This window comes from Balaenoptera musculus, chromosome 4 (genome assembly GCF_009873245.2).
Source record: "Balaenoptera musculus isolate JJ_BM4_2016_0621 chromosome 4, mBalMus1.pri.v3, whole genome shotgun sequence".
Taxonomy (NCBI): domain Eukaryota; kingdom Metazoa; phylum Chordata; class Mammalia; order Artiodactyla; family Balaenopteridae; genus Balaenoptera; species Balaenoptera musculus.
Genome location: NC_045788.1, coordinates 141,570,991 through 141,592,081, shown reverse-complemented (window position 1 = coordinate 141,592,081; position 21,091 = coordinate 141,570,991). Strand labels below are relative to the sequence as shown.

At 50.2% G+C, this 21,091-nt stretch overlaps 1 protein-coding gene and 1 non-coding gene across 3 annotated transcripts in view; one reads left to right on the top strand and one right to left on the bottom strand.

Annotated features, from left to right (window-relative positions):
- UBASH3A (ubiquitin associated and SH3 domain containing A) overlaps positions 1-19,660 on the bottom strand; it is a 40,284-nt gene extending 20,624 nt beyond the window's left edge. The window contains exons 1-7 of one of the 2 annotated variants that reach the window (XM_036850687.1): positions 19,278-19,660; positions 17,271-17,324; positions 14,561-14,747; positions 11,659-11,857; positions 7,780-7,949; positions 6,583-6,791; positions 17-143 (exon numbers count right to left, since the gene is read on the bottom strand). In XM_036850687.1, the coding sequence (XP_036706582.1) occupies positions 17-143; positions 6,583-6,791; positions 7,780-7,949; positions 11,659-11,857; positions 14,561-14,747; positions 17,271-17,324; positions 19,278-19,390 (1,059 nt within the window). In that variant the 5' untranslated portion in view covers positions 19,391-19,660. The remainder of the gene's footprint in view (positions 1-16; positions 144-6,582; positions 6,792-7,779; positions 7,950-11,658; positions 11,858-14,560; positions 14,748-17,270; positions 17,325-19,277) is intronic. The other variant, XM_036850688.1, reaches the window with a different exon arrangement.
- Positions 1,186-1,318, top strand: LOC118895056. The gene has a single exon (XR_005019832.1). It is a non-coding gene; the product is annotated as a small nucleolar RNA SNORA61 (small nucleolar RNA).
- Positions 19,661-21,091: the final 1,431 nt, after the last annotated feature.

Genomic DNA, 21,091 nt, shown 5'->3' with positions numbered 1-21,091 from the left:
ATCAGGGCCCCGTCACCTGTAGGGACTGCAGGCTACTGATACTCCGGGACATGGGCGGAGGCTGAGGGTCCCCGTTCCGTCTGCTGCTGGCTTCACCGTCCTTCCCGGAGCTCAGGTCGGGGGCTACGCTGAAGGTGTACGTCCTGTGCGAGAGGAAAGAGGCCAGTGTCACGACGAGCCTGGGAAGCATCCGGTCGTCACGTGATGGAGAGAGAGCATGCATGCGACACGACGGGTGGGTTGGGTCATCGTGAGGGTGAAACGAAACAATGGTTCAGCGTGACTCAGTGCCCAGCACACAGCAGCTCCTGAGCCGGTGGTGGTGGTTCATGTTCTCCATCACCACCTGCTACAGACTGAACTGTGTGCCCTCAGACGTATAGTCCTGGCCCCCAGCACCTCCGAATGGGACCCTACTTGGAGGTAGGACCTTTAAAGAGCTGATGAAGGTAAAATGAGGTCACTAGGGTGGGTGCTAATTCAATCTGACTGGGTCCTTTTGAGAAGAGGAGATCAGGACACGGGGACGACAATGTGGGGACACTGGGAGGAGACGGCCACCTACACACCCAGGAGAGAGGCCTCAGGAGGGACCAGCTTGAGCTTGGACTTCCAGCCTCCAGGGCTGCAAGAGAAGGGACACCTGCTGTTTAAGTCACCATGTCTGTGCTATCTCGTTACGAGGCCCGAGCAAACCAGTGCATCACCCTCTAAGAATCGCCTTCTGAAATAACCAAAGGTGTGAAGATGCTTGTGGTTGGGAACAGGGATAAGGGAGCAGAACAGACACATTAAATTCCATGGCAACACACAGGAAAGGCACAGATGCATTAGTGGGCGGGTGGGTGACCACGGTGCCTGAGCAGGTGCAGGCGGAGAGGAAACTGCTGCTCGTCTAGGGGATCAAGAAAGGTGCCCCTGGTGGGCAGCCGTTTGGGAGCTCTGAGGACCACTGAGGGCGAAGGTCATGGCACACCAGAGCTGTGAGAACTCCAGAAGGTGAGCGAGTGCCGGTGCCGAGGTGAGGAACAGGGGAGGGGCCCGAGGAGGAGTGAGAATGCGGAACCAAGAGCCGACGGTCATGGAAATCCTCCAAGAGCAAGAAAGGGCCAGGTTGCCAGGGGAAATTCTTTTTAGAAAGCGAAAGGTCATCTTTGTAAACTCTAGTTAAAAACAATTTACAAGCACCTCTGGTTCCCTTTCTGGGGGGATCTGAACACCTGTCCCGGTGGTCGTAAAAGGAGGACTAGTTATACTGAAGCTGTCCTCACGAGGCTTGTAGTCTGCTTTATAGCATGCGGGCTAGTTTCAAACAAGGCTGGGTGAAAAAGGTACATACAATCAGAGGAGAGAAATGGACAGCAGCTAGAGAGGGAAATGGGGAAAAAAGAGAGCTTGTGCTTGATTTTGTTTTTAAGATAACAGCATGTTCGCTTGCTGGTGGGAGCCATTGGGGAGGGCCTTGGGATGACAGATGATGCTGGCGTGATGCCCTTGGAGGGCATGGGATGCCCAGGAGGGATGGGCTGCAACGCGCCATGAACAGGTGGCCTTGGCTAGGAGTTTGGACCGAGCATCACAATGTGCTGGGGGGAGAAGGGCACGTGGGCCCAGAGGCTGTAGGCAACTGGAGCTGGTGGACACTCTTCCGACGTTCACCTGTCCCGGTGGATAAGAGTGAGGAATGCAGTAGGTGGCCTCTGGGTTAGATGAAAAAATCAGACACAAATCAGCTGGTGGGCAGATTGTCCAGGGATGCCTGGGCCTCCAGTTTACGGGGGAAGAGAAGGAGGCAGACGGTCCGCTCACGTGAGTGACTGGTAAGGGAACATCATCTTTATTACTATTTTCTGAAAAGCATGTTCTCATCTTGCTTTTTAAATTGTAGTATTCTTTATGATTTTTAACATACAGAAGGCTTACATTTTAAGCATTTAATAATCAGTATTAAAGACACATCTGTTAAGTCTCACCTTAAGATCCATTCCACTGCTTCTCTGCTTTCAAAGCTCTCCCCGGTCCAGAAATCAGAAATACAGTCATTTAAACTGCCTTCTATTTTAAAATGATTTTCTGTTTAATTCTTGACTCAGAATTAAATTGGTATCAGTGTCTGCTGTGAGGTCATACAGAATACCTTTTATTTTACACCCATTTATTTTCCTATTTCTGATGCATTCATCAGATAGGAACCTCCTAATATACCAGGTCTCCTGATCTGTTAGCTAGTCTGTTCCATGGATCTATTTTTTCTCTTTCCCTCAAGCCAGTACCATATTATAGATTTATAACATGCTTTTAATACCTGGTAGGGTAAATATCTCCTCTCATCACTTTTATTTTTCAAAGTGTTCTCAGCTCTTCTATTTATTCTCCCAGATAAACTTTTCAATCACTCAGTGAAGTTCCAACAAACGATCCCATTGGGATTTTCCCTGGAATTTCATTAAACCTGGAAATGGCTCTGGGAGGATTCATTTTGCTCCATCACGAACGTGGTGTGTTTCTACTTATTCGGCCCATTTGTAAATGTTTGCCTTTCTCTCCCACAGTGGCCCCAAGTCCCCCAATTTTCGTAAAGCTGATGGCTCCCAGGCCTCCATCCTGAGACCCTAACCGGGTCCTGAGCTGGGAGTGGCGTCATTTCTCCTGCATCTCAGGGGCCCACAGGCTCAGGCCACCTGCCTTTCACCATCACAACCGCACGCCCGGGACCCTCAGTGCCCACGCGGTGTTTCGATGTAGTTAACTCACTTCTGAAACTGTCTGCAAGTCGTACCTTCTCTTCCCATCTTGTTGCCTGTCCTGTCTTGAGCAGTAAATCCTACTGGTGGTGAGACAGGCTGGGACCTGGGACCTTTTGCTGGGACCTGGGACCCTTTGCTGCAGGGCTTGCACCTGGACACACTTCTCCTCCAGCAACAGAATACAAAGAAACTGTACAGGACTAAAAATAACTGCGTGCCTGCCCAGTTGGGTCAAATTCTGGACCCAAAAGATACAAAGAGACCAAAAAACCCAACTGCCACTTTTGAAGAGCCTGGAGCAAAAGCAGGGCACTGAGCATGCCCCCTGCACTCAACACCACCTAGGGGCTGGGCAGGCCACCTAAGTCACCCCTCCGGCCTGACGCCTGGACACACCCCTGCCCTCACCCCATGTAAGGAGCCAGCTCAAGCCCCCTCGGGGAGTGGGCAGGCAAGGGAACCTGTTGTTGGTTCTCGCTCCCCCCTGTTGCAGCAGTGGTCCCAACAAAGCCCTGCCTGAATTTCTTGTCTGGCCTCTGATCAATATCTATTGATTAAGGAAGCCAAGGACCCTGGTCAGTAACAGCGGGATCCAGGTCAAATAGATTTACACAGCTCATAGTCTCACAGCGTCAGATGTCAGCACATTCGACGTCTCTAACTGGTCATAAATAGACAAGAACATGATCCCCATATTCAGACCATTGACATTTCCCTCTGCAAATGAGCACGCTCTCAGTATTTGCAGAGTCTCACCTTGACACAGGAAATGCTGGTGGGTTTCCCCTTCCTGAGGGCGAGGTGTGGCCCTCCCGCACCCTGCTCCCGGCCCACGGGGCAGATAGTGAAGCCTCGTTATCTATAAATAACATCTGTGAAGTTTACAGTTGGAGAGAAAAATTGAATTTTTTTTTTTTTTGCTACTCTTTCAAATGAAATACAACCTTGATTACCATGGGGATGTTGGTGATGAGAAGAGAAAGGAAAGAACGTAGCATTTTAATATTTCTGTTTTTCTCTTAAACTTCGGAGACCCACTTACTGCTTAACTTACACCATAGAAATAGATGTATTTAAATTCTCCCTGGCTTTTAAAAGGGGCACCGCTGCCGTCTGTGGGGTTGTGTGGACTGTGTCTGCTAGGGATGCCATAGCGAGGTACCACAGACGGGGCAGCTTAAGTAACAGATACTTGTTCTCATACAGTCTGGGGGCTGAGTCCAAGATCGAGGTATGGGCGGGGTTAGTTCCTCCAGAGGCCTCTCTCCTTGGTGTGTACACGGCCGTCTTCTCCCTGTGTCCTCACATGATCGTCCTTCTGTGTGTGTCTGCCCGGATCTCCTCTTCTTATAAGGACACCAGACAAATTGGATTAGGGCCCACCCTGTGATCTCATTTTACCTTGGTCACCTCTTTAAAGACCCATCTCTAAATACAATCACATTGTGAGGTGCTGGGGCTTCAGACATCAACATATGAATTTGGGGGACACAATGCAGCCCATGACAATATCTCTATTATGTCTGAGCTACTTGCCAGGAACTTGCTCTGTGGTTTTGGAAAGTTACTGAGCATGTATTGCTCCAGGGTTGGTACTCTCATCTTGGCTGAAAGAGGACAAAGTGTTCTCTAAGCTCTAACATTCATGGCTCTTTGTTCGAGATTATGCTACATACATTCTTGTCTGTGGAGCGTTGAAATCTGCTGTGATTCATGAATATGCTCCATCAATATCACAGTGGTCACCTCTGATCTTTTTCTTCAAAGTAACAGGCAAATAATGTGGGGTCATTTTGTTGCTGAGTAAATCCAGAGACCCTGAACTATTGGCACAAAGGCTGAATTGTCGCATGGGTGATGGGTCACTGATGTAAGGCCAATAATTTTTCCTGCTTGGGTTGCACGTCCCAAGTGTGAATTCTGTGCTGACACTGTCAGAGATATTTATCCACTGTCTATAAACAACAGTTTGTCTGCCCACAGCTAAAGTAGCCTTGGGACAGTATCATCTGACGGCATATCTGCTCAGCCGATTAGTAACGTGTCCAGACATTCTAGGCCCATTTTCTGAATTTAAAAGTTTGAACGTTTAATAAAGTACACTTTTGGCCATTTTAAAAGACTTAGCCAGGACAGCTGAGTCCGACAACAGTGCTGGTTCTCTGTCCTTCTGACCCATAATCACATGTCACAGTTTGTCTTACTTCTTCCCCAGCACAGCTGGGTTGCTTCCAAAACACGGCCAATCAGACACCCCACAGCCCAGCCCAGTACTTAGTTTTCTCTTCTTTTGCTATAATTCTTGTTAATACTTATGAATTCCTAGGGGAAACTTGTTTCTAGAAGGAATAGTCCCAGAAATGTTCAGCTTAAAACCTGGAACCGTTATTTTGGTGACAGGTGACTAACAGATTAACTGTGAGGTGAAAGATGTAATAGCCATAAACTCATTTTCTCCAGAATATTAGCTGCATAGTTCTAGAAACATCCAGTTTGCCGACTGCCTGGCGACGGTGATGCTCTCTCGTCCTGAGCAAGGATTGGAGGACTTGCTAAAGGACAGGGACCAGATGGGAGCCCACACCACCTGGACCTCAGATGGTCAGTTGGGGTGGAACCAGCATCTGCTCCCTTGTTACTCCTTAAATGGTTCATTGGACCGGGCGATGGACTGAGCTGGTTCTAAAAGGAACCAAGTGCTTCCTTGATTGCGTGATGTCATCTGGCCCCACCACCTCCCTGGGCCCAAGTGTTCTCAGCTCTCAGGGATGATGATCTACCTGATTATCTCTGCAGTCCCTCGTGGCACCAATGTCCTGTGACTTTGTTGTGGCCACTGGACACATGGCCATGCCCACACCCATAAAACTGTGCTTCTCCGGGATGACTGGTCTACCCACACCTGGGATGGCTGTGATCTTTTCGTGGAAGCCATATCCCTTTCCACGTTGGGTGTGGGAGAGCTCGGAGCCTGGGGCCCACAGCGTGCATGGTGTGTACAGAGCTTGGCCCTGGGTTTGTCTGACTTCTCTCCCTTTATTCTCCCTTTGACCCAATTTCCTTATATTCTTTTCTTTAAACTTAAAATTGATTAATTTAGATTTTGAATAAGTAATGCATTTCTATGGTTCACAAATTTAAAAATTATGCAGTGGTAGAGGGTGAAAAGTCTCCCTCCCATTCCTATTCCATTCTCCCAACTCCCACCTTCAACCCTGCAGGTAGCCACTGTTAGAAGTTTATAGACGTCTTCCCTTCCAGGGAACTTTTACGCATGAACGTGCATATAAATACATATTGTGCATATATAAGTACAGATGATAATGTTTTAATGCATCTGTTCCCCACAGTTAGTACTATCCTATACACATTGTTCTGCAACTTCTCTTGGATTTTTTTATATCAGTACATAAAATACTTCCTCGTGATCATTTTTAAAAACCTCAAGTATTCTATTGTATGGATGTATCATCATTTATTTCACTGCCTTATCTTTAATTGAATTATCTCTTCTACGGTGCTTGTATGCTTCTATAATTTGTTATGTTCATAATAAGGAAGTGGTATTTTGTAGTCCTTTTGGGATTATGATCTCAGAAAAGTTTTGTAGAGTAATTGATGTTTTCTGAATGTTTTCAGTGGAAAACCACAAATCAACCAAGATATTTACCATATACCTGCAGGGATAATGTTGCCAGTATGGAGAAGGCAATTTTTACCAACAATGGAACTGTCTAGAAGCATACAAGCACCATGGCCACTGTTTCCAAAAAGTCGCTCTCAGACACTAAGTCTGAGGGAGGCGTCTGGGCTGCAGGGGCAGAGCGGCACTCACCTGTGCTTCACCCACGTGTCACACTCGCTAGCTCGCTCCGTGTAGTTCTCGGGCAGGAAGCCCCGGCAGCCGGTCTGCTGCGAGATCCCAATCACCCAGCCCTCGCTGATCTCCTCCTGCTGGGTGGGGTCCACGAAGATGTAGTCTCCGGGACTGAGTGTGAGCTCATCCATGTTCTGGGGTTTGTACTGGAACCGGACCTTCAGGGTCTAGAATGGAGGACAGTGTCTTCGTGTCTCAAGCAAGGATGGGTTCTGTGTCTCCATGACACATCCAAGCCTCTGTCTGATGACAGTAGGATATGACAAAAGGATGTATACACTTGTCCAGATACATTCAGAAATGAATTTTGGTATCTATCTATCATCTGTCTCTCTAGTTATTATCTATTTGTCTATCTATTTATCTATCATCTTTCTCTCTAGTTATTATCTATTTATCTATCTGTTTATCTATCTATCATCTATCTATTATCTCTCTATCATCTATCTATACATATCAATCATCTATCATCTATCTACCTATCTGTATCTATCAATCACCTATCTAATCTATTATCTATCTATCTAACTCTTATCTACCTATCAATTTATCTATCTACCTATCTATCATCTGTCTATCTATCTCTATCATCTATCTACCTATTTTATCAATCCACCTATCTACCTACCTATTTATCTCTGTTTACTTATTTCTTATATGAAAATCTCAAAGCATAACCGGATGTTCACATCCGCCCCCCTTGGAGTGAGGTTATTTACAGCTTCTCCCACACCACAGAACACGGTGGATTCATTCATACTTGTTCCATGGGTCTGAAAGGAGCATAACAAGCTTTCTATCTAAAGCAATCAATCCCATGGGGAGGGAGTCCTGAACTGAGACTTCACTCAAATCATTATCTAAACAAATTAGCAAGCAGCACATGTATTCATAAATCTTTGCAACCGTCCATTTTTGATACCTGAAATGTTTCCACTTTTCCCCCAAATTTCTGTGTCTGCGACTCACATACAAAAGAATGTTAATTCCAAAATGCAGGCCACAGCATTATTTTAGGGAAGGGAGAGAAGTTCGCCCTTCTGCTGAAAAACCTCCATCCGAGGGCTCCTGCGGGTCAGGGCTCCGTCAGGAGGGCAGCCGTTCACCTGTTCCCATGGCGGGGTCCAGTCCAGCCGTCCGCCTGCGTTCGCTCACCTGGTAGTGTACAAAGCGCATGTCCCGCGAGTAGAGTGCGGCCGTCCACTGGCAGCCGTGGCCCGGGTGGACGGCTCTGGCCAGCTGCTCCAGCGTCCTCTGGTGGTGGGGATAGAACTTGTGGGCCAGGGTGAGATGCAGCTGCTTGGTGCAGGGCTTCACGGTGCAGTCTGTGAAATCAGGCAAACGGGGCACCTTGACCCAGATGTCCGCACTGCACGCCCGGGTCTCCGCATCCGGGGTGGTCACGAGCCCGGGTTGGAGGTGCAAACGCCTTTACACACGTGCCTCCTGCCTCTGCCCACTCCCCTCCCCACACCAGCGCTCCTCCGACAAGGCAAGGAGTTGGCCCAGACAGGCCACCACACAGAGGTCACCTCGTTAAGGAGGTGGTTGGGTACTTGAAGATTCTACGAAGAAGCAGGAAAGCAGAGGGTATAGGGACACAGGTTTTGGGGTGGGGTGTTTGTGGCCCATCAGTTTGCAAGTTAATTGCCCCAACAATTGATTCCAATCTCCTTCATCCCCCAGGGTGTGCATGTCACACAGTGGCCTGCATGGGTGGGCTCATGCTGCAGTCAATGGCTTTTTGTTCAGTTGCAGAGTCTCTGGAAGAAAATGCCCTAAGCAATGCGATTCCATCAGACGTCGCAGTGCCTCTAATATTCTGCTGACTTTGGTGAAGCAGGAAGCCCTTGGAGCGGCCAAGGCCCTGGTCTTTTTGAGTGACCTCTGCCTTCACGGCCCCAGCCCTCCTGGACCTCATCCCAGGGCCCTCAGGTCAGTGGGCAGCAGGGTCCCCGAAGCAGCCAGGATCCGATTTCAGCCGGGTCACAAAGCAGCTTTGTTCCGGGGAGGCGGCGATTAATGGAACTGCACAGACTCTGGAATCTGATAGACCTGACTTTAGACCCAGCTGCCCCGTTTGGCAGCTGACTTTGGGGACCGTCTTGGTCTGACTCAGCTTCAGTTTCGACACCAACAACTTGAGGATTGGACAGCCTTGTCCTGGGAAACCGGCCTCTCAACTGTAAGGTCCCCGGGAAACTTTCAGTAAATCTTAGTTACCTGCTACCTTTCTCACGGGCAACACTTAGCAACACACAGGATCCGCCCTCCCCCTGAAAAACGTCAAGGGTGATGCACCCACTTCCTGGAGCCCAGACTTGGCAACCCCATCGATGTCTCCCGTCCTCTATCTGAGCCTTTGGTAGCAAAAGAGAAACCGGCGAGGTCTCCAGGCCCTGAGCTGCGGGGGTGAGGAGCTCAAAGCAAGAGAGCATGTGGGTGGCAGGGAAATTCCTTTTCTCGGGTGTTCCAGACGAGGTGGGGGGACGGCCTTGCCGTGGATGAGTCAGCGTGGCCTGGGAAAGGCCCGCTGAGGTCGTCATCAGAGAGATCACCGAGTCACCTGATCTGAACGGGCGCTTGTCTTTTTCTCTGTGTGGCCCATGCCCCTGGGGACTGTGAGCTGGCCAGGAACACGCTTGCTGGCTGAGCTGTGACTGGTCCCTCCCGACCCATCAGGGTCAGGCCCAGGGTGCCGGCCGTGGAGGGCAGGGTGGAGCCTGCTGAGGGGTGGGCGATGGATGTGAGGTCAAAGCCGGTTTCCCAGGGTGCGGAGCGGGTCAGCACGAAGCCCAGGAGGCATGGAGCAGGACATGGCTGGACTCCAGTGCCAGCTCCACCACCCACTGGCTTGGGGACTCTGTTGGTTTCCTGGGCTGTTGTCACAAATGGCCACACCCTGGGTGGCCTAGAACAACAGAAATTTGTTCTCATGCGTCTGGAGGCTGGAAGTCCAAAGCCAAGGTGTTACAGGGCAGCGCCCCCCACTGAAGGCTCCCGGGGAGGGTCCCTCCCTGCCTCCTCCAGCTCCTGTGGCCCCAGCATTCCTTTGCTTTTGGACGCATCCCTTCAATGCCTGCCTCCGTGGTCACATGGCCTCTCCTCTGTGTCTCTGTGTCTTCTCGTCATACAAGGACACCAGTCACTGGACTTAGGGCCTGTCCTACTCCACTGTGACCTCAACTAATTACATCTACAGAGACCCTATTTCCAAATAAGGTCCTTTTCTGAGGTTTTGGTGGATGTGAATTTTAGGGGACACTTTTCAACCCATGACAGTGACCTTGGGCAGGCACTTTACCCTGCACAGCCCTCGGTTACTCTATTTTAAAAATGAGTGGTCATTAAGAGCCACTTTTTGGGGGCATGGGAGTAAGTGAGGTGCTAGGCCTGCTCGGAGGCAAGCGGCTGATACACTGCATCAGGACAAGAGCCATGTCCGTCATCCTTTTAGAGACAAGGAGATTTAAGATCATGCCCTGAACTCATGTTTACATAAAGGAGGCAATCCGCAAGGACATGGGGTAAGGTTATCGTTATCTAGCAAATACGATCCCAGACTCGACAAACGAGCCTCCAAATGGAAATCTGGGACTAAGGAAATTATTCATGTGACTGGCATCTGCATTCATACATGTCTGCAGGGGGCAGGGAGGGGTCCCGCTACCAGGGTGCTGTGGCCTCTTCGAGTTTCAGACTCAGCAAAGCACAGCAGTGCGGAGCACCTCTGAGTACCAGGACCACGGGGAAGTTCCCCAAACAGCCCAAACTGTTTAAAGGGCGAGACCCCCAGCCATTTGCAGAGAAAGAAGACGACTCAGGGGTCAGAGGACATGATTCAGGTCACACCACCAACCAGAGATGAGGGAAAATTCACACCTGAGGTCAAGTCTGGAATTCTTCTCACTAAACCCCAGCCGGAGCCTCAGTCTCCAGACCGGGGCTGGTGTCTGAGGAAAGTGAATTTGGCTGATTCTCAAAGTGAGTCTAGATAATTTTCCCCCCAAGAGGCCAAGGAGACAAGACTACGCTCATACCTAAAACATTAAAATGAATCAGCTAGGACTTGTGTTTTACATACAGCACTGGCCTGTTGAGGAGGGATGCCCCTGGTGGGCGTGGGGCTGGGGGAGGTGCCCCCGCCTACAATCCCCTGTCATCATGTGGCCACACACCGTCCCTCCTGGGACAGTTTCCCAGCAGCTGGAACACGGCTGAGTGTTTTGAAAAACCACATTGGTGCAGACAAGGCTATTTCCACTTAGAGAAGAGCCCTCTGCTAGTTCTGAGTCTTTCTATTCGCTCACTCTTTTTTGTTTTTAATTAATTTTTATTGGAGTACAATTGATGTACAACGTTGTGTTAGTTTCTGCTGTACAGCAAAGTGAATCAGCTTTACATATACATATATCCACTCTTTTTTAGATTCTATTCCCATACAGGTTATGACAGAGTATTGAGTAGATTTCCCTGTGCTATACAGCAGGTTCTTATTAGTTATCTATTTTGTGTATAGTAGTGTGTCTATGTCAGTCCCAATCTCCCAATTTATCCCTCGCACCCCTTTCCTCCTTGGTAACCGTAAGTTTGTTTTCTACATCCGTGACTCTACTTCTGTTTTGGAAATAGGTTCATCTGTACCATTTTTTTAATTCCACGTATAAGCGATATCATATGGTATTTGTCTTTCTCTGTCTGACTTAGCTCACATTTTTGAAGGACATCCTGGCCCGTTACGGAGGTTCTAGCTAATTGTTCAGCCTCAGGTTAAGGCCATGTCATAGTTGCTGGCTGTAAGGGCCAGGTGGGTGTGGAAGTGACCGGTGAGGGTGCAGACAACCCTGTGCCTGGCCAGCCAGGCCAGCGCGACCACCCCGCAGGACGACCGTCGCTGCATCGGGGAAACAGCCTCACTCTTGCTGCCCTGGGGTCTGCCCATCGCACCCGAGTGTGGCGAGCTCAGCCCCAGGCACAAAGGGACCACTTTCTATTAACCGGGCCCTGCGTGTGCTTCTGCCTGGGGCTGCCTACCTGCTAAGATGGAAGCTTCCGTGGCGAACATCACAGCAAATTCCTGGATGATATCTGCGGGGCTGTCGTTCACGAAGAAGCCCAGGTAGCTGACGGAAGAATGGAGAACCAGAGGCACAGCCGAGGGGAAGGCGCCCAGGGTCCTATCCCCGGCTCTCTTCAGTGCTTCATACAGACACTCCACCTTCTGGTCCTCGCACTGAGGGACAGAGACAGGACAGTCACCTGTTACCTTAACTAATAACAATCAGGCAGCCTCGGGAGCCTCTTTTCTGGTCACGATGCTGTAACATAATTAACCTGGTCCTGGTGTTTGGGGTGATGGATCCGTTCTGTAGCTGGCCCCCAGTTTCTTATAGAATTCAGGTCAAGTTCTTTTTGGAATAGAATAGCCTTTGAATGCCCAGGTCAAAAATCCCTTGTCCCTCTAAATGTGTGCCTCGCCCCACGCTGAGTTGACCCAACCCTGCATCCCATCCTGAACCCCCTCCTCCAGTCCTGTGGCCCACAGCTGGGCTCAGGGCTGCATTATTGGCTTCTGGAGGTTTCCCGTAGACGCCAAGGCGGCCCTGGGGTGCACTGCTCAGAACCTACCCTACTGAGGAGGGTTGTAGCCTACCCCTCGGCTGCTGACCTTCAGACCCGGCAGCAGGCCACACGCTCGGCCAGTGATCGAGCCGTCCTTGCCCCCAGCAGGGTCTCCTCTGACGTGGTCTTGGCTCACAAGCTCCCCCTCAACCCTGCTGTCACCCACTCACCTGCCCTCTGGCCACACAGCTCTTGGCTCCTTGCTCAGTGAGAAAGACTCCATGCTCCCGTGTGGGACCCCAGTGGAGGCCTGACAGAGCCACCCCCTTCGGGGAGCCGGCCAAATCCTCCTCTCCCCAGCAGCTGGCTCCCTCTGGGCTTCCCACAGCCCTCTTTATTCTCTGAGTTGTGAACCTTATCATCGTTGCTAATGCGCACCCTCAGCTCCCCTGCTAACCAGGAGCGCCCTAAATTCACCCCGTCTGTGGTATCTTTGCAGTCCTCGTAGGGCCTGGAAAGCACGTGGTGCCTGGAGGGCACTCACCTCACGTAATCTGGGAGCATGGAGGCACGTTATACACCGACCTGTAGACGACGGCACTAGTTGGTGGCTGAGCGTTCCTATTTTACAGAATCAAAGGCAAAGAGTGAATCCCTATTTCACTCTTCTGCTGGAAAGGGGCACGCAGCCACCAGGGCAGGGTGGGACGTGGGGTGGGCGTGAGGGGGCAGCTACCTCGAGAGAAGGGAAATGTGTGTGTGTGTATCTACGTGTGTGGTGTGTCTGTGTGTCATGCTGTGTGTGTCTCTGTGTAGCTGTGTGCATATCTGTGTGTGTGACATGGTGTCTGTGTGTGGTGTGTCTGTGTGTCATGCTGTGTGTGTCTCTGTGTATCTGTGTGTATATCTGTGTGTGTGACATGGTGTCTGTGTGTGGTGTGTCTGTGTGTCATGCTGTGTGTGTCTCTGTGTAGCTGTGTGCATATCTGTGTGTGTGACATGGTGTCTGTGTGTGGTGTGTCTGTGTGTCATGCTGTGTGTGTCTCTGTGTATCTGTGTGTATATCTGTGTGTGTGACATGGTGTCTGTGTGTGGTGTGTCTGTGTGTGATGCTGTGTGTGTCTCTGTGTATCTGTGTGTATATCTGTGTGTGTGACATGGTGTCTGTGTGTGGTGTGTCTGTGTGTGATGCTGTGTGTGTCTCTGTGTATGTGTGTATGTGTGCACAAATGGACATGCCTCGACAGGCTGGGAGGAGGAGTTGGAGGCCCCGGTCAGCTCTCTGGCTGTCAGGACCAGGCGTGTCCATTTCTAAGGTCATGTTCGTTGCTGGCTTCACTGCCTCTCCTTTCCCTGATGAGCTCCTAGGACAAGCCAGGAAGGAGCCTGTCACAAATGCCATCAATGTGCAAGTAGGGTGACCAACTCACCCTGGTTTGCCTGGGACTTTCTTGGTTTCAGCACCTGGGAATCCCTCCCCACTGGCCCTGGCAAATGAGGATGATTGTCAAGGGCTTTGGAAGATGCTGCTTCTTCTGGGCATCTTCTGGAAGCCTTCCTGCACAGGTTTGCGTCCCCCTTTCCATGCAGCGCAAAGGAGCCTGGGACAGAGGGCTCCTTGGGCCCTGGTGGGACCCTTAGAGTTTGCTGGCAGTAGAGCCGGGGCGGGGCCAGGGTGTGCCCTCTGTACTTTTCTCTGGTCGGGAGCCACAGTGGTGTCTGCCCCTCCTTCCCTCATTCTCATGCCTCCCTCTTGTCTTTTGAGCATCCCAGGTCCTTCTCACCTCCCAGGACCCCATCCTGGGAGCTGAAGCTGGCTCTCTGAACATCTTTCGAATCAGGGGGCTGGTCCCCCAGGCAGGGAGAAGTCCTACATCTGTGGCTGGCCAACCCGTTCTTCAATTGATCCATCACACATCTGTGAAGCACCCACTCTGTTTGAGGCATGGTGCTGGTCTCTGGGGGCAATGGTAAGTGAATTATCCTCCTTCACTTGAGCGGTTCAGTCCAGTGAGGGATGCAGAACTGCACCAGACACATGGCCATGCAACAGGGAAATAGTGCCACTAGACTTAGAAACAAGAGGATGGTGGGAGCACAAAGGTCGGCAACCTCTTCTGCCTGGGGAGCTGGGGAAGACTCAAAATGGGAGGGGATAAATGAGTTGGGTTCTGAAGGATGAATAGAAGTTGACCAGACAAAGATGAGGAGGAAAGTAAAGGATATCTCACACAAAGAATCCAGGTAACACCACCATTGTGGACCACCCTGTGAAAGTAAACCCCTCAATTTTGCCCCATCACCACCTAGTTATGGCAGAAAATGACTCAGCTGCTGTGTTAATGAGCATTAAAAACTCCTTGGACTGACTCACCGTGAAGAAGTCACAGAGCGTTATGTGAGGGAAGACCTCATGGGCTCTGTTCTTTGCGCACTGACGCCTGCTCTCTCTCCAGAACTCTTGAAGTTTGTCCAGCAGGGGTCCCGTGGGACAGAGGAAAAGGGCGTACTCCTGGGGGATGGGGTCGTCGAGAGAAGGGTCATTGCAATGGCAGTGCAGCCTGCAACAGAGAACGGGACGCTTTTACCTGGCGTCGTGGCCAAAAGAGTCTTTCCCCATGGAGGACACAGGACAGTGGTGACAGCAACTCAGAACAGCAGGCCGTGCAGAGCAGAGGTGTCCGTGCCCGGGCGGGACTTGCCGACCACGGGGCTGAGTGTGGCCGCAGAGCAGGTCAGCGTCCAGCCAGGTCTCAGATCCTGGCTAGTCTGATTCCCAGGCCAAAGAGCCAGAAAAGGAGAGAAAGGTGACAGAAACACTCAAAACCTGGTCTTCTAATGGCCTTTGTGGGCCAGGCATCTCCTTAGGGTTGAAAATCTTGTGGAAAAAAACTCACACTTTAATTTCATCTCCAACTTCAAATTAAGTGTAAAAATCAAAGCCACAAGGAACTAGACAGAACTTAGGTGGCTACTATATTTTCTTTCAATTCAGAAAGTTATTTTAAATACTAAAAAAAGAAATACTAGGAAAAATGACATAGAGCCCCCAATTCAAGTTCATTCTCACCAATAATAAAAAAAAATTGAGACAACCACGAGACGCTTATTTTCTCACTTGTCAAATTAACAGAATGTCTTTGAGAGGGTAAAAGTTATGCTTAATTGTGTCAAAGGTGCGTGAGACTTAAGGATGAATTTCTGCAAACCTGACACATAGCAATTTGCTAAGATGTGTCAATAGCCTTAAAATACCCATTCCATTTGAACTAATAATTCCACTTCCAGCAATTTATCCGAAGCAGAAAGCAAAAAGTATAGATAAGACTGCATATAACATATTTATTGTACGGTTATTTATAATAGGAAAGAAGGAAAAAATGAGAAAAAAGATAATAACTTTATCATGCAGTCATTGGAAATTATGGATTTGAATAATTTTTGATGACTCAGAGAAGTGCTTGTGACATAATATTGAATTCAGGAATCAGGGTACAACCACTGGAGAAAACATAAGATATACACAAATACCTTCTCCTTAATAAAAAAAATACCAATAGAGGAAGCTATACCCCTTCCATTGTAGCTCACTTCCCCTTTTCTAGAGGAAACCTCAAGTCTTAATCTGCTCTGTTTTCTTCTAGACATTTAGGTAACAAATCCACAGATAGCACTTGTGTGTGTTTTATATAAATCATAAGCTATTGTTCAAATTATTCTGCAACTTGCATTTTTTACTCAAACCTGTGTTTTTGTAATCTCTCCACATTAATGCACATACATCTGGGGAAGTTTGTCAGAATGAACCTTCTAAGGGCTGTATAACAGTGTATCATCTACGTAGGTAATATCTCATCCACCCATGCCACTGATGGACATTTAAATTGTTTTCTTTTCTTAAAATTTCATAGTACTGTGATCAAGATCTTTGTACATGTCTTTTTAGGTCCTCTGTGTTTCTCCAGGGAATGTACTTGGACATGAACTTCTGGGTGGCAGCTACACATTTTCAGTGTGGATATTCACCGCTATTGCAGCTGAGAAAGTGAGAGACCGTCTTCCCCTCATCCCCACCAACACTTGAAGCCACCTTTTGTTGTTAACGGCATCCTAATTTGCAGCCCCCCGCCCCCGATTAGGAGTGAGGTTGGGCCCACTCTCACAGAATCTAGGGGACCCACCACCTCCCTGTTCTTCGGTGGGTCTGCTGGGCTTTCTGGCTGAGTCACCACTAGCACGACCCTCAGGACAGTGGGTCTGGTTTTTAATTCCAATTCTGCAATTGACTTTAGGGTTAGCCTAGCCCAGAGGGTCCCGGGTGCTTCCCTTTGTCCTGTACGGGGCTGGCATTTTTGCCCTTGGCCTAGAGTTTTTGGAGGCGGAGGGGGTTCCCGCTGAGGACACGCTGAGTCCTCAGAGACCTGGTGCCAGTGTCTGCCATCCTGCTCTGGGGAGGGCACCCCAGCCTGGCGGGACCTGGGATTTTTGTTTGATTTTCACTGCAGCTACTCCGGGGCGGAGCATGAGGGGACTTCCCACCAGGGGCAGAATGATGGCATCATGCCACACGCGGTCGGGACTGAGTTTTAGAGAACAGGGTGTCCTCTTTGATTCCCAGGGCAGGAAACCGAGGCCCGTAGCAGCAGGAGGCTGGCAGAGCCGCAGAGCTGAGGGCTGGCTGAGCCTCCTGGAACCCAGAGCTCCCCACAGCCCCCAGGCACCTGGCACCCTGAGGGGCAACGTGCGAGGCCTTGGGGGGCATTCAGCACCACCTGCAAGTTCTCGCCCCATCAGAGGCGGAGAGAGTGGCAAACTCGCCTTCCTATCAGCAAAAATGGCTCTCCCCTATTTACTAAACAAATCACGTGGATATTGTTCTTCACTGACAGGCACATTTGGATTAAATCAGACTTTTAAGTGAAGAAAACATTGTTCAAAGTTCTCTCTCTTTTGTTTTCCATTTTAACCGGGGCCTCTTTATTCCTTTCCCTGGGGGCTGGGTGGGCGGCATGGAGCTTCCCCGCCCCCCGGAGTGTCCTGGGCACTTCCCAGCGCCCACCCTGCAGAGACCTCACCGCACCCACCAGTCTGACGCCTCCGCCGCTGTCTTCCTTCCAGTGGCCGCCAACGCCTTGAGCCTGTGGGGAGGGAGAACGCGAGGAGCTCTCAGAACCTGCCTTCTGTTCTTTGGGAAAGGTCAGAGAGACAGGAGTGTCCCTGCAACACATGGGCCCTTAGGGGGTCCCCCCCAGGGGCTGGACGGCCAGACCTCACAGTGGGATGCAGCGCCCAGGTCTCCGCCCTCCGCGTGGCACCACTGCGGTTTTGGAAACGCAGACGCCCTGCATCTCAGCCCATCATTTTCCTTCCCTGGCCCCCACCCCCAGTCCCTGGCACGGAGTCCAAGGGCTCCTGTCCTGAGGTCCACCCACACCCGAATCCCGCGTCCCCATCCCTCCCCAACGCACCTGCTCCCAAGACAGGTGGACCCGCTCTTGGACCCTCGAGTCGGCTGTGCAGGGCCATGTCCCAGGCTTGCACACGTGCCTCCCTGCCAAGATTAGGCCTGGTGCCAACATGCCCTGGGGGAAATGGCACTGGGTCTTCCAGGCTCGGCTCAGATGTTCCTCTTCCAGGAAGCCCTCCGCAAACCACCCAAGCAGGATGCCCGTGCAGCTCCCCTGCACTTCCCCACCGCACACATGGCCACCTTGCCCCTCATCTCAATGGACTTGAGTCCATCTCCCTGATCGACTGGACCGCGAGGTCCCTGGGCCTAACCAAGTCTTACTCATCCTTGAATGAATGTACCCTGAATGGAGTTTAACTGCAGGGGACTGAACTGGACAGAATGGAGTTTGGTGAAGGTAATTCATGCAGGAATTCAGCCTGGAAATAGCCGGAGCTGACCAGGCACCCAAGGTGGCCAGTGCCCAGCACTGCTGTTTCAGAGGATACCGGCGGGGATGAGGCTGCCTGGAGAGGTTAACAGGAGCCTTACCTGGGTGCTCTCGCCTAAGGGAGACGTTTAAAACACGTTTCTCCACCTCCAACACAGAGCTATTTAAACTGGAAGGAATTTTGAGCATGTCCCCAATGGTGGCTTCAGTCACGTAATAAAGCGTGAGTGTTACAAGCACCGGGAGTGGGGTTCCAGCCCTGCCCCTCCAGAATCTGCCCTCTCCGGCCTCGGTGTCCCCGTCTGCCCCTGACGGACGGTGCCCGGCCCACGGCAAGCACCCTGCACACGCCTGGTTCTCTTCCCGTCTCACAGACCCCCGGTTCACTATGAGCATAACATGACAACAAAGTCCTGATTTGGGTTGGGGAGGAAAGGGGTCCAGCCTCAGTCATTCCACGCAATTGGGCAAGGGTTTGTCATCTCTTTAAGGAGAGTTTGCCCCCTCCCAAATCCAAGGTTACCTAAGGGGACTTATGATGTATTTCCCACATGAATAAACACGTGAAAAGCACCAGATCTAAGAACACTGTGGAAGCTGCAACCTGATGTCGGTCTCAAGCTCATTGTTTTGGGGGACCCCGTCCTCTCCCGGAGGGTAACCTTCAAGGTGGAGTCATCTCTGTGTGGCCCTTCTCCTTGGATAAGTAGGACTATGTCCACCCTGCTCGGGGAGTTCCTTAACCATTTCGCTCCATTATCAGACATTCAAGAGAGTCCCCCCTAAGGACAAGGGGTTTCCCTGCATATTTAGAACTACGTTCTTGTGTATTTTAAGAGGTCCCAGCATCAGAGACCCACCCGGCTTTGAGGCTTTCAAATTCGAGTCTAAAAAGCTGTCTCAGATTCCCTGAGCTGCCCACAGAGGGGGTACAGCCAGGCCCCTCCAAACCCTGCTTCCAATTTTCACAAATTTCAAGGTCCCTCCATCACCGGCCAGCAGAGTTTGTCTTTAAAAGGCAAAGATCGTGTCATTTATAAAAGCAGAAAAGGCCTCATTTTGAGCCGGTCTCTGGCCCTGCATGGTGCACCCCTTGACAGGAAGTAAGCGCTCTGAGCCACCTGCAGCTTTGTGGCCACAGAGGGGCCAGCTCAGGGTCCAGGGCACACGGCCAGGCAGGGCGGTACTCACGCGGTGTGTGCCGGGAAGCCCATGCTCAGGAGGGGGTCCAGGAGCGAGGTGGTGCTGCGGCCCTTGAGCTTGTTGGAAACCTTGGCATAGATCTGAGTCTCACCCGCTGCCATCGCTTCCTGATGCCGACTGAAGCAAGCAGATAAAGCAGGGAGGGAGAGGCAGGGGAGGCTGGGGCTGAGAAGAGAAACCTCAAGCCCTTTTTGATCTTTCTGACAAAAGCTAATATCCTGTTTGCATGAGCTATTGGTTTTCAGAATTCTCTTTGCAGAGTGTGGTTGTAAGGTCCACCAAGCCCCTTCCACAGTGGGGTTTGGGGTCCACAGGTCCAACCGAGTACCTGCATGGGATCGGCCTTGGCTCTGACTTGGGCTGTATTTGGGAGCGAGTCGGCCTGGGAGGGAGGGGGCAGGGTGTGGGAGGGGAAGCCGGTGTGGGGTTAACCCCGAGCCACTGGATCTTAGCTTCCTTACCTGCAAGACACTGCATCTAGTGTCCCTGCTAGCTCTAAAAGTTTTGGCTCTTTTAGTTATTCACTGACTTTTTTTTTTTTAATTTAAAAAACTTTTAAAGTTTAATATGCATGCAGAAAAGCTGATGAATCCTACATGTACAGCTCAATGCATTTTCATAAAGTGAGCTCACTAAACTAATCCTCCAAGACCAGCAATAAAACAAAGGTCCTCAACCAGGGGAATTTTGGCCCCCATCCCCAGGGACCACTGGCAATGTTTGTGACAATTTTTGGTTGTCACAGGTGGAGGAGGGGGTGTTTGCTACCTGCACCCAGTGGGTTGAGGCCAGGAATGCTGCAGCATACATGACAGCAAAGAAGGGTCCAGACCAAGATGTCAACAGTGCCAAGGTTGAGAAACCCTGTTCTAGAACATCACCAGAACCTCAGAAACCCCCTGGCCCCCAGCGTCATTCCCCCAGCCTCCTAGTTTTCTCCTCCCTACCCCAAAATGTAGCTGCTGTGCTCACTTGTATATTAATTTTGCTCATCTTTGAATCTGACATAAACAGAACCATATAGCATGTATTCTTTCACGTCTGATTCCTTTTGCCCAAAATTATGAGTGTGAAATTTATCCACGTTATTGAGCGTAGCCATGGTTCGCTGTATTGCTGTGAACTATCAGATAAATGCACCATAATTTATTTCTCTAGTTCTCAGTTGATGTACATTTGGGGGGTTTTCAGTTTTGCTGCTGCACACATTCTTGTATATGTGTTTGAGTGCCCCATGCATGCATTTCTGTTAGGCACCCATCTAGATGTGGGATAGGGAGGTCATAGGACATGTGCATCCTTCATTAGAAACTGCCAAGCAATTTTATAAAGCAGTTGAACCAACTTGCCCCCTCGCCAGCAGTGGATGAAAGTTCCTGCTGCTCTACATCCTTGCCCACACTTGATGTTATCAGTCTTTCAGCCAGTCTGGGGGTGTGTCGTTGTATCTCACTCTGGTTCTAACTTGCATTTCCCCAAATGTCAGTGACACTGAGCACCATGAGACAGGCTATTGACCATCTGAACTTTCTCTTTGGGGATGGGCCTCTTCTAGTTGTCTGCCATTTTTAAATTGGATTGTTTGTGCTTGCTTATCAATTTGTGGAAACTCTAGAGATGAGTCTTTTGTTGGATGCCTTTACAGGTAAATTCTTCCAGGCTTTGGTTTGCTTTTTTAATCTCTTAGTAATGTCTCTGGGCGAAACAAAAGTTCTTAATTTGAATAAAAATTAATTTAGCAATCTTTTCTTTTAGGGTTAGAACTTCCTACATCTTATTTAAGAAATCGTTGTTAATCCAAC